Raw genomic sequence first — 13,437 nt, forward strand, 5'->3', positions numbered from 1 at the left:
CAGGAAAAAGAACCGCATTAATAAAATAACAAGACAAAAGAGCCTGCTAGGTAATTATAGCAAACAATGTTAAAGGGACAGTCTAATCAAAATTAAACTTTTATGATTCAACTTTCTTTTATCATTTAATTTGCTTTGTTCTCTTTGTTGAAGGCTAAACCTAGGTAGGCTCATATGCTAATTTCTAAGGCCGTCTCTTATCTCAGTGCATTTTGACAGTTATTTACAGCTAGACAGGGCTAGTTCATGTGTGCCATATAGATAAACATTGTGCTCACTCCTGTAGAGTTATTTATGGCTAAAACGCAAGTCTGTAAAAAGAACTGAAATAAGGGGACAGTCTGCAGAGGCTTAGATACAAGGTAATCACAGTGGTAAAAAGTATATTAATATAACAGTGTTGGTTATCTTTTTAAACAATAAAACATCTGGAGTAGACTGTCCCTTTAAAGAAAATACTGATGATAAATAGACAAATGAAAATGAAAGTAGTCAAATGACAGATTCTTTAAGAGTCCAGTCAAAAGACAAAAATCTAATAAATGCATTTATTATAACCATAGGTAAAGCAGAGAGAGTACATTGCCTTGATGACACCTGGGAGCAGCAAAGAAAGGGGATGTTATGGGGGGTAGTTGCCTAAGGGTATTATACACTGGGAACAAACAACATATTGACAAAGAGCACTCAAGACTTACCGATAGCAGCCGACTTCAGTGAATCACCAGTGCCCTTCACGCTGACAGATCTATAACCAGCTGATAGGGTAATCACTTGTGAGGCTTCGCATGCAAATATCGCTCTTCCATGCTGGTGCCCGGAAAAAGAGTTCCACCATACTCATCCTCAATGATAAATAACAACTTGTGCACTCAGCAATAAGCAAAGTTTAAAATCCAGCGCTTTATTACATCATCATAAAAGAAGACACATCAAGTAAGGTCAGGTGTGTTTCATAAACCGATACATTAATTTTTCAATGACCCAAGGGGTAAAATATTAGTTAACAGCTTTTTATGTAGTATGTGGTGATAGTTCTATAGTACATAGGCTTCAAACTAAAGTAGTATAAGGAATTCAACATGGAAGGATCAGATTTTTGCATGTAACATGTAAAAGGGATAAATATGACTACCTTTGCTTAAAGGGATGTATGAAAAGGGCAGTCACTGCTCTGTAACAGCTACACTGCTCTCAACATATCTAACCCTGGGAGGGTCTAGTGATTGAAGTTATCTCTTCATTGCTTATTTATTCTATATTTTCTCTGTATGAGAGACCATAAAGTTGCTTTCATAGGAGTCCTCTGTTCATAATGCAACTTTTACAATTTATTTCATACTTGTATTGTTTACAGTGCCCATTTATTAACCTGTTTAATGTTTATTAAGGGGGCATATTAAGAACTATGGGCTTTTTATTTGTGGCATTCTTTACACATTGTTGAGCTGGTGTCTATAATAAAAGGACATTTATAAAGCCCAGGGGCACACTGCATTTCTGAACTTGTGTAAAAGTTAAATCCTAAAGCAAAAGTATTTAGGAAAAGTATTGTGAATAAGGGGACTGGGAATTCCAGTTTGAAAACTTATTATTAACCCCATCGCCATTTCACTCTGTCATATATAACAGCTGTTGGAATTATAATGATACTTTCTAAAAAAAATTACCCCAAAGTTACAATCACAAAAGAAATTGCCTGAGTTTACACTTTTTTAAGACACGATGAGTCCACGGATCATAATTACTAATGGGATATCCACCTCCTGGTTAGCAGGAGGAGGCAAAGAGCACCACAGCAGAGCTGCCAAACAGCTCCTCCCTTCCCTCCCACCCCAGTCATTCTCTTTGCCTACGTTAGTGATAGGAAGAGGTAAAGTGAGGTGTTAGATTAGATTCTTCAATCAAGAGTTTTTATTATTTTTAAAGTAGTGCCAGATTGTGCTGCTTTGTTCTAGGGTGTAGCCGTAGTCCATATCAGTCTCTACAGTAGAGCTTTGGTGGCTTTAGAGCAATGGGAACTTGTCAGCCTCCCATGATTTACTTGCTGCCCTTATCCTTTAGTCTGAGATTTTTAGTCAGTCAGAATTTCTATTTTCTCAGGTCGATGTGAGGGACAGGACCTCTTCTGCCTGGCAGCAAAGGCAGCGCTCAGGCTTGAGACAAGGTAAGTGCTACCTTATTTCTGGGGATAAGGACTCAGAGAATTGGAATGGCACATAGACATAAAGGGCTCTTTTTATTTAAGTGGTGCTTTATGTGGGACATCGTTTTCTTTCCTGGGTGAAAGATACTTGGGGCAGCATATGAAAGGGCACTGGGGCTGGAGAAAGCAGTTTGCTGAATTTGAGAGACTTAATTATGACTCCGGTGGTTTCACTGTTTAAAATGTATGGGTTAGGCCATGCCCATGATGGGCAGTCCTTCCGGTTCTGTTTTTGGCGCCATTCAGTAGCGCTACTAGCTCTTCCTCATTGCGCAGTTTTCAGGTCTGTTCTGGAGTCACATGTGAGACATGCGCTTTTAGTACAGACACGGAGTACTTCCTGAATCAAGTGGTTTACAAGCATTTTATTGCGGTATCTGAGAGGAAAGATCATTGTGCAACATATCTTAACGATATTCTGGCAGGTAGGAGCACTTCAGCAGAGGCTGAGGTGCTGAGGTTGGGGCAAGTTAACCATTTTTTTGTGACAAAATGAACTTCTTTTAGTACATAGGATCGTTTTTGTGTCATCCTGCTGCAAAAAAGAATAAGGACCGTTTTAAATTTAAAGAGACAGTAATGGTTCTGTAAAAAATCAATATTTCAATCTAGTTTGCTAATTTTTTATTGATTATTGGTAAATTGTGTGCAAGCATGGACCAAGGGGACTTGCAAGATGTCACCTGTGCTTCACCTGTGCTTTATGTTTTGACGCTAATGTGGAACCACCAATCCCTTTCTGTCCTTCATGTATTCAAAGGACTGTGAGTTATAGGGATAAGATTTTTCAGAGCCTGTCTCCTCTAAGGCAGATGTTGTCCAGGAGTGTAATGTTGAAGGTCAATTTATGCCGCAGCTTTCTCCCCAAACGTCCTAAATTTTACTGCCCTCACAAGCAGTGCCCTGCGGTTCCGCTGTAGTCCCTTTCACTACAAGACATAGCTTCTCTTAAGTCTTCAGTAGCTTCTGAAGGAGAAATTTCAGATTCAGAGGGTTTATTACCCCTGACAGACTCAGAGGTGGTATCTTTCAGATTTAAACTAGAACACCTTTGTCTACTTCTTAGGGAGGTTTTGATTACCTTGGACGATAGTGACTTCGTCTACTTCTTAGGGAGGTTTTGATTACCTTGGACGATAGTGACTCCACAGTGGTGGTTGTCCCTCAGCAGTAAACTGGACAGATATTTTGAGGTTCCTTCCTATACAGATGTATTTCCAGTTCCTAAAAGAGCTACTGAAATCATTACTAAGGAGTGGGAGAGACCGGGTATCCCCTTTTCTCCCTCTCCCATTTTTAAGAAAATGTTTCCAATAGCTGACACTGTTAAGGAGGCTTGGCAAACGGTTCCTAAGGTAGAAGGAGCTGTTTCTACCCTTGCTAAATAACTAATATTCCCATAGAAGATAGTTGTGCTTTCAAAGACCCTATGGATAAAAAGTTAGAGGGGTTGGTCAAGAAAATGTATGTACACCAGGGTCTGCAGTGGCAGCTGGCTTTGTGCATTGCCACCGTTACTAGTGCGGTGGCATATTGGTTTGATACGCTATCTGAGGCCCTCAGGACTGAGACTTCTCTGGATGAGATCCAAGATAGGATAAAGGCTCTTAAACTTGCAAATGCCTTTATTTCGGACGCTTCCCTTCAAGTTATCAAATTGGGAGCAAAGATATCAAGTTTTTCTGTCTTGGTCCGCAGAGCCTTATGTTTAAAACCCTGGTCTGCGGATGTGTCTTCTAAGTCTAAGCTTCTAGCCATTCCATACAAGGGGAAGACTTTGTTTGGACCAGATCTCAAGGAGATTATTTCGGATATCACGGGAGGTAAGGATCATCTTTTCCCGCAAGACAAGAGAAATAAACAAAAAGGACGACAGAGCAATTTTCTTTCCTTTCAAAATTTCAAAGCAAACTCTTTCTCTTCCTCTTCTAAGCAGGAACAGTCTAAACCTACATGGAGACCCAGCCAGTCTTGGAACAAGGGAAAGCAGTCCAAGAAGCCAGTTGGTTATTCTAAGACAGCATGAAGGGCATGCCCACGATCTGGGACTGGATCAGGTAGGGGGCAGACTATCCTTCTTTGTTCAAGCCTGGATTCGGGATGTCCAGGATCCCTGGGCAATAGAAATAGTGTCTCAGGGATACAAACTGGAGTTCAAGATTTTTCCTCCCAGAGGCAGATTTCTAATTTCAATATTATCTGCAGACCGGACAAAGAGAGAGGTGTTCTTACACTGTGTAGGAGACCTCTCCGCTCTGGGAGTGATTGTTCCCATTCCAATTCAGGAACAGGGACTGGGGTTTTATTCCAATCTATTTGTTGTTCCCAAAAAAGAGGGAATCTTCAGACCAATTCTAGACCTCAAGAGTCTAAACACGTTTCTCAGGGTACCGTCCTTCAAGATGGAAACTATTCGTTCCATTCTTCCATTGATCCAAGAGGGTCAATTTATGACAACAGTGGATTTAAAGGACGCCTATCTACATGTTCCCATTCACAAGGATCATCACAAGTTCTTAAGGTTTGCCTTTCTGGACAAACACTACCAGTTTGTGGCTCTTCCTTTCGGTCTTGCCACAGCTCCCAGAATCTTCACAAAGGTTCTGGGATCTCTGTTGGCGGTACTTCGATCAAAAGGCATTGCAGTGGTGCCTTATCTGGACGACATTCTAGTTCAGGCGCCATCCTTTCAGCTAGCAAGATCACACACGGACTTGGTGTTGTCCTTCCTAAGATCCCACGGCTGGAAGGTAAATTTAGAAAATAATTCCTTAGTTCCAAACACAAGGGTAACTTTCCTAATAACCATAATAGACTCTCTGTCTATGAAGATATTTCTGACAGAGGTCAGGAAATTAAAGATTATCGATACTTGTCTAGCCCTTCAGTCCACTCCTCGACCATCAGTGGCTCAATGCATGGAGTTAATCGGGTTGATGGTGGCGGCAATGGATATCATCCCATTTGCTCGCTTCCATCTCAGAGCTCTGCAGTTGAACATGCTGAGACAGTGGAACGGAGATTATTCGGACCTGGAGCAGGAGACAAGGGACTCTCTTCAATGGTGGTTGTCTCTGGATCATCTCTCCCAGGGAACATGCTTTCGCAGACCTTCTTGGGTGTTTGTGACAGCAGATGCCAGCCTTCTAGGGTGGGGAGCAGTCTGGGGCTCTCTAAAGGCTCAGGGAATATGGACTCAGTCAGAGTCTGCTTTACCCATAAACATTCTGGAACTAAGAGCGATCTACAATGCTCTTCTGAAGTGGTCCCAGTTAGCCTTGGCACAGTTTATCAGGTTCCAGTCGGACAACATAACATCAGTGGACTACATCAATCATCAGGGGGGAACGAGGAGTTCCTTGGCAATGACAGAGGTATCCAAAATAATCCAATGGGCGGAGGCCCATTCTTGCTGTCTATCGGCGATCCACATCCCAGGGGTGGACAACTGGGAGGCGGATTTCCTGAGCAGGCAGACCTTTCATCCGGGGGAGTGGGAACTCCACCCGGAAGTGTTTTCCAGCCTGATTCTCAAGTGGGGTTGGCCGGAATTAGATCTCATGGCATCGCGACAGAATGCCAAGCTCCGGAGATACGGGTCGAGATCCACGGACCCCCAGGCGGAACTGATAGATGCTCTGGCGGCCCCTTGGACTTTCAATCTAGCATACCTGTTTCCTCCGTTTGTTCTTCTTCCTCGAGTAATTGCTCGAATCAAGCAGGAAAGGACCCCGGTGATCCTCATAGCACCGGCCTGGCCTTGCAGGATTTGGTATGCAGATCTAGTGGAGATGACATCTCTACCACCTTGGAGACTTTCGTTGCGGAAAGACCTTCTGATTCAGGGACCCTTCTTTCACCCAAATCTAGTTTCTCTGAAGCGGACTGCTTGGAGATTGAACGCTTAATCTTATCTAAGCGGGGGTATTCTGATTCGGTCATAGAGACCATGATTCAGGCTCGGAAGCCTGTAACTAGAAGAATTTACCATAAGATTTGGCGTAAATATCTTTACTGGTGTGAATCCAAAGGCTACTCATGGAATAGAGTTAGGATTCCTAAAATGTAATCTTTTCTCCAAGAAGGTTTGGAGAAAGGTTTATCGACGAGTTCCCTAAAGGGTCAAATCTCGGCATTATCTGTTTTGTTACACAAATGTCTGGCGGATGTCCCAGATGTACAATCTTTTTGTCAGGCCTTGGTGAGGATCAGGCCTGTGTTTAAACCAGTTACTCCTCCATGGAGTCTTAATTTAGCTCTCAATGTTCTTCAAGGGGCTCCGTTTGAGCCTATGCATTCCTTAGATATTAAGTTGTTATCTTGGAAGGTTTTATTTCTTGTGGCTATTTCTTCTGCTCTGAGAGTATCAGAACTCTCGTCATTACAGTATGAGTCTCCTTATCTTATTTTCCATGCAGATAAGGTAGTTTTGCGTGCCAGAATAGGATTTCTTCCTAAGGTTGTTTCTGATTGGAACATTAATCAGGAGATTGTTGTGCCTTCTTTGTGTTCTAATCCTTCTTCTAAGTAGGAAAGACTTTTGCACAATTTGGACGTGGTCCATGCTTTAAAGTTTTACCTGCAGGCGACTAAGGATTTTCGTCAGTCTTCTTCTTTGATTGTGGTTTTCTCAGGAAATTGCAAGGGACAGAAAGCTACGGCTACTTCTCATTCTTTTTGGCTGAAGAGCATCATACGTTTTGCATATGAGACTGCTGGACAGCAGCCTCCTGAGAGAATTACAGCTCATTCCACGAGGGCTGTTGCTTCCTCATGGGCATTTAAAAATGATGCTTCTGTGGAGCAGATTTGCAAGGCTGCAACTTGGTCCTCTCTTCACACTTTTTCAAAGTTTTACAAATTTAGGGAACCTAAACGGAAGGCACCACTGCTTGAAGAACCTTTCTCCCAAAAGCTTTTGGGAGAAAGGTTCTTCAAGCAGTGGTGCCTTCCATTTAGGTTCCCTGTTTTGTCCCTCCCGTGTCATCTGTGTACTCTAGCTTGGGTATTGAATCCCATTAGTAATTAAGATGATCCGTGGACTCATAGGCCTAGATTTGGAGTTTGGCGGTAGCCGTGAAAACCAGCGTTAGAGGCTCCTAACGCTGGTTTTAGGCTACCGCCGGTATTTGGAGTCAGTCAAAAAAGGGTCTAACGCTCACTTTTCAGCCGCGACTTTTCCATACCGCAGATCCCCTTACGTCATTTGCGTATCCTATCTTTTCAATGGGATCTTTCTATCTCCGGTATTTAGAAGTGAGAGTTAGAATTCTAACGACAAAACTCCAGCCGCAGAAAAAAGTCAGTAGTTAAGAGCTTTCTGGGCTAACGCCGGTTCATAAAGCTCTTAACTACTGTGCTCTAAAGTACACTAACACCCATAAACTACCTATGTACCCCTAAACCGAGGTCCCCCCACATCGCCGCCACTCGATTACATTTTTTTAACCCATAATCTGCCGACCGCCACCTACGTTATACTTATGTACCCCTAATCTGCTGCCCCTAACACTGCCAACCCCTGTATTATATTTATTAACCCCTAACCTGCCCCCCACAACGTCGCCGCCAGCTACCTACAATAATTAACCCCTAATCTGCCGACCGCAAAGCGCCGCCACCTACATTATAGCTATGTACCCCTAATCTGCTGCCCCTAACACCGCCGACCCCTATATTATATTTATTAACCCCTAACCTGCCCCCCACAACGTCGCCTCCACCTGCCTACACTTATTAACCCCTAATCTGCCGAGCGGACTGCACCGCTATTATAATAAAGTTATTAACCCCTAATCCGCCTCACTAACCCTATAATAAATAGTATTAACCCCTAATCTGCCCTCCCTAACATCGCCGACACCTAACTTCAAACATTAACCCCTAATCTGCCGACCGGAGCTCACCGCTATTCTAATAAATGTATTAACCCCTAAAGCTAAGTCTAACCCTGACCCTAACACCCCCCTAAGTTAAATATAATTTAAATCTAACGAAATTAATTAACTCTTATTAAATAAATTATTCCTATTTAAAGCTAAATACTTACCTGTAAAATAAATCCTAATATAGCTACAATATAAATTATAATTATATTATAGCTATTTTAGGATTTATATTTATTTTACAGGTAACTTTGTATTTATTTTAACCAGGTACAATAGCTATTAAATAGTTAAGAACTATTTAATAGCTACCTAGTTAAAATAATTACAAAATTACCTGTAAAATAAATCCTAACCTAAGTTACAATTAAACCTAACACTACACTATCAATAAATTAATTAAATAAAATACCTACAATTACCTACAATTAAACCTAACACTACACAATCAATAAATTAATTAAATACAATACCTACAAATAACTACAATGAAATAAACTAACTAAAGTAGAAAAAATAAAAAAGAACTAAGTTACAAAAAATAAAAAAATATTTACAAACATAAGAAAAATATTACAACAATTTTAAACTAATTACACCTACTCTAAGCCCCCTAATAAAATAACAAAGCCCCCCAAAATAAAAAAATGCCCTACCCTATTCTAAATTACTAAAGTTCAAAGCTCTTTTACCTTACCAGCCCTGAACAGGGCCCTTTGCGGGGCATGCCCCAAGAAGTTCAGCTCTTTTGCCTGTAAAAAAAAAACATACAATACCCCCCCCCCCACATTACAACCCACCACCCACATACCCCTAATATAACCCAAACCCCCCTTAAATAAACCTAACACTAAGCCCCTGAAGATCTTTCTACCTTATCTTCACCATACCAGGTTCACCGATCGATCCAGAAGAGCTCCTCCGATGTCCTGATCCAAGCCCAAGCGGGGGGCTGAAGAGGTCCATGATCCGGCTGAAGTCATCATCCAAGCGGGAGCTGAAGAGGTCCATGATCCGGATGAAGTCTTCATCCAAGCGGGAGCTGAAGAGGTCCATGATCCGGATGAAGTCTTCTATCAACGGCATCTTCAATCTTCTTTCTTCGGGAGCCATCATCTTCCATCCGACGCGGAACATCCTCTTCTCCCGACGCCTACTAGCCGAATGACGGTTCCTTTAAATGACGTCATCCAAGATGGCGTCCCTCGAATTCCGATTGGCTGATAGGATTCTATCAGCCAATCGGAATTAAGGTAGGAAAATTCTGATTGGCTGATGGAATCAGCCAATCAGAATCAAGTTCAATCCGATTGGCTGATCCGATCAGCCAATCAGATTGAGCTCGCATTCTATTGGCTGATCGGAACAGCCAATAGAATGCAAGCTCAATCTGATTGGCTGATTGGAGGTGGATATCCCATTAGTAATTAAGATGATCCGTGGACTCATCGTGTCAAAAATGAAATAAATTTATCAGGTAAGCATAAATTTTCTTTTTGTGCTTGATTATGCATGTGGATTACTATGGGTGCATATGAGTGTCTGTGGATGTCTGTGAATACCTCTGTTTGTCACATTTTAGACTTTTACCCTGGGAGCCAGATTCTCTAGAAACTGAAATGTAGGATCAGGAGCAGCAGTGAGCTACTGGGAGCTAACTGCTGATTGATGGCTGCACACATATGCTCTTTTTGCTCACCAGATGTGCTCAGCTAGCTCCCGGTAGAGCATTGTTGTTCCTTCAACAAAGGATACCAAGAGAATGAAGCGAAATCAATAATAGAAATAAATTGGAAATGTATTTAAAATTGTATGCTGTATCTGTATCAATAGAAGTATTGGTTCACTAATGCAATAGTGGTGTGAGATAAGATTTCCTTAAAGGGACAGTCTACTTGAAAATGTTTATTGTTTAATAAGATAGCTAATCCCTTTATTATCCATTCCCCAGTTTTGCAAAACCAACACTATTAATATACTTTTTACCTCTGTGATTACCTTGTATCTAACCCTCTGCAGACTGCCCCCATATCTCATTTCTTTTCAGAATTGCATTTTAGTAAATCAGTGCTCACTCATAAAAAAACTCCACTGAGGCCACCTCCACTGGGATAAGAGATGGCCTTTAAGGGCTTAGAAATTAGCATATGAACCTACCTAGGTTTAGCTTTCAAACAAAGAATACCAAGAAAACAAAGCAAATTTGATGATAAAAGTAAATTGGAAAGTTGTTTAAAATTGCATGCCCTATCTGAATCAAGAGAGTTTAATTTTGACTAGACTATACCTTTAAAGTCTGACAAATGCCATAATAAATTCCAAAACAATGGTACTGTTTAAGATAAAAGTTCTCTTTATTAGGACAAGTTAAAACAAAGTTGCTCACGTGCAGTAATATTAAAAATCAAAAACACTACTTAAAGGCCAGTCTGGCCTTTAAGTAGTGTTTTTGATTTTTAATATTACTGCACGTGAGCAACTTTGTTTTAACTTGTCCTAATAAAGAGAACTTTTATCTTAAACAGTACCATTGTTTTGGAATTCATGCATATCCGACCTGGAAGAGGGCCGGTGTGTACTGTAAAAGGGCAATCCAGCCCACCTGAGGGGACTCCGGGTAAGTCAGCACAGAACGGACGCCAAGACCGGCTTATCATATAGGAGAGGAGTAACGCTGCCAGCTTGGATGACTCACTCACTGATTGGCCGCAACTAAGCACGTGTATCGTGACGTCAGACGCCAAAGGGAAATCTCTAAACCACGAGAGAGTGGAATATCAGTGATCCTGGAGGGCTTACGAGACGGTGTGACCAGAACGAAGTGTCTATATCGGTCAGAAGAAGAGCAGGTGAGAGTGTAATATATCCCTCATATCCTATACAGAAGCCGTTAGCGGTCGGACATCCAGGACCACGAAGCAATTCACGCTACTGTCTATGAAATGCCATAATAAGCCTAATATTAATTATATATACACAAGACATTCTGAAATGCAAATTACTACTTTATTTTAGAAAACATTTACTAATTATATTAAAGTGATGGTAAATTCACTTCCATAACTTCACATAGTATGAAAACTCTTCTCCTAACTAGCATATTGATATGCTTATTTTGTTCCAATGTCAAACCTACTTTTAATACTGAGCATTTTTGTCAGGCTCCGTTACCTGATTCAATGCAGCCTCTCTGAATAATTTTCCCTTAGGCTTCTTTGACTGGCAGCTCTTTCAGCCAATCAGAGCCTCACTATGCACCCCATGTAAGTTAATAACAGCACGCTCCCTGCGCAAACGCAACTGCTAAGCTATTTGCGCAACATAAACAGTAAAGCTACTTACAGTATGTTAACAGTAAGCAGCCTCATTGTTTATGTTGCGCAAATAGCGTAGCAGTTGCATTTGCGCAGTTCAACTTCCAGCCTGAGTTCCAAGCATGGGAGAGTGCTGTTATTAACTTACATGGGGTACATGGTGAGACTCTGATTGGCTGCAAAAGCTGCCAGTCAAAGAAGCCTAAGGGAAAATTATTCAGAGAGGCTGCATTGAATCAGGTAACGGAGCCTGACAAAAACGCTGGGTATTAAAAGTAGATTTGACATTGGAACAAAATAAGCATATCAATATGCTAGTTAGGAGAAGAGTTTTCATACTATGTGAAGTTATGGAAGTGAATTTACCATCACTTTAAGATTATCAGAATGTAATTTTAAAATTGGACCATTGAAACATTTGGCAGACAACTAGTATCCATCCAAAAAAATTCATTATAAATATACATTTGTATTTTTTTTTTCTGCTTTTCAAGGTGTTGGACCATCTACAGTGCATTACAGGAATCACAGTAAGCAGCACATTTGAAATATCATCAGTGATACTGAAGCAATGTGTTGGAGTCACTGATCTCATAAAGTAATATTTACTTGATTTATAAATTAATAACTGAGATACTTCAGAAAGGTTTCTTTTGTTTGACTTATTGCTTAAATTATTGTGTTGTTGGAAACACTTATCTCTGTTCAATAAAAAAAAAGTTACATTCCGATGTCAAGTAACCTTTCCCTAATTTTATTTAACAAAAATACCACTCTCATTAGCTTTTATTTATTTTTAGAACAGTCCATGCAAATTCTTTCTTATACGTGTGTTTTTTTTTATTTGTAGTTAGTTTGGTATTTCAGCTGGCTGTCCAGTAAAATGTATGTAAATCAAAAACCATTTAAAGGAACATGAAACCCAAAATTTTTCTTTCATGATTCAGATAGAGAATACAATTTTAAACAATTTTCCAATTTACTTCTATTATTTAATTTGCTTCCTTCTCTTATCATTTGCTGAAAGGTTTATCTAGGCAAGTTCATGAGCAGCAGAGAACCTAGGTTCTAGCTGTTGATTGGTGGCTGCATATATATATATTGACTGTGATTGGCTCACCCATGTGTTCAGTTAGAAACTAGTAGTGCATTGCTGCTCCTTCAACAAATGATACCAAGAGAATGAAACAGATTAGATAATAGAAGTAAATTAGAAAGTTGTTTAAAAATTGTATTTTCTATCTGAATCATGAAAGAAAATTTTTGGGTTTCATGTACCTTTAACTGACGTAATCTGCTCTGAAGTCTGATTTCAAGATATAGTCCATAAAGTCTTTTGGGGCATGGGACTAAACTAAACTAAACTCTGATATATGGATTTTTGTATAAGATTGCATTTTTTTAAATAATGGGTCCCACTTCCCTCTATGTATGGTGAGAGAGGGCTACCTGCTTCCAAATATTTTGTTAAATATGAATCCATCAGGTGAATGTTGTTGCCATGGTGATCACATTTATTTAGATAAAGAGAAAATGTGTAGGCGCTAGGGATCCCTAAAAGCCAAGTATAAAAGGGGACCCCAATAAGATACCCCTGGTGAAGTAGGTTGGAGGAAAGAGGATATATACTGGCGCTGAGGAGCTAGGGTATCAGGTCTATGAATAGATATGTATCTCAAGTGTCGGTATATATTGGCACAGATATAGCAAATATATCTAGGTTACAGTAAAGACTAGCTCGAAATAAGCAGATTACAATAGTGTCTGGCTAAATTAAATGCCTATCTGACCGTACGTCGTATCTAGGATAAGATGATCAGGGACTAATGTCACTCTCTAAATAATGCAATTGTGTAGGAATCAGATTGTTTGAGAAATAAATAATTATGTTTATTTGAGGTAGCATAAAAAACAGTGCAAAAGCAAAAAACCTATACAATATAAGATAAATAATAAAATCTGGACGTCCAGTATTGATCAATGTATATTAACAAAGTATATTATCAATTGGTAACTTTATATAAAATTAATA

The 13,437-nt window shown here is 40.2% G+C and overlaps 1 protein-coding gene across 1 annotated transcript in view; it reads left to right on the forward strand.

The window, feature by feature from the left end:
• Window positions 1-12,068, forward strand: part of CNTD1 (cyclin N-terminal domain containing 1) — a 238,998-nt gene extending 226,930 nt beyond the window's left edge. The window contains exon 7 of the mRNA XM_053717997.1: window positions 11,900-12,068. Coding sequence (XP_053573972.1) covers window positions 11,900-12,007 — 108 coding nt within the window. The 3' untranslated portion in view covers window positions 12,008-12,068. The remainder of the gene's footprint in view (window positions 1-11,899) is intronic.
• The last annotated feature ends 1,369 nt before the right edge of the window (window positions 12,069-13,437 follow it).

The sequence above is a fragment of the Bombina bombina genome, chromosome 1 (genome assembly GCF_027579735.1).
Source record: "Bombina bombina isolate aBomBom1 chromosome 1, aBomBom1.pri, whole genome shotgun sequence".
NCBI classification, from domain to species: Eukaryota; Metazoa; Chordata; class Amphibia; order Anura; family Bombinatoridae; genus Bombina; species Bombina bombina.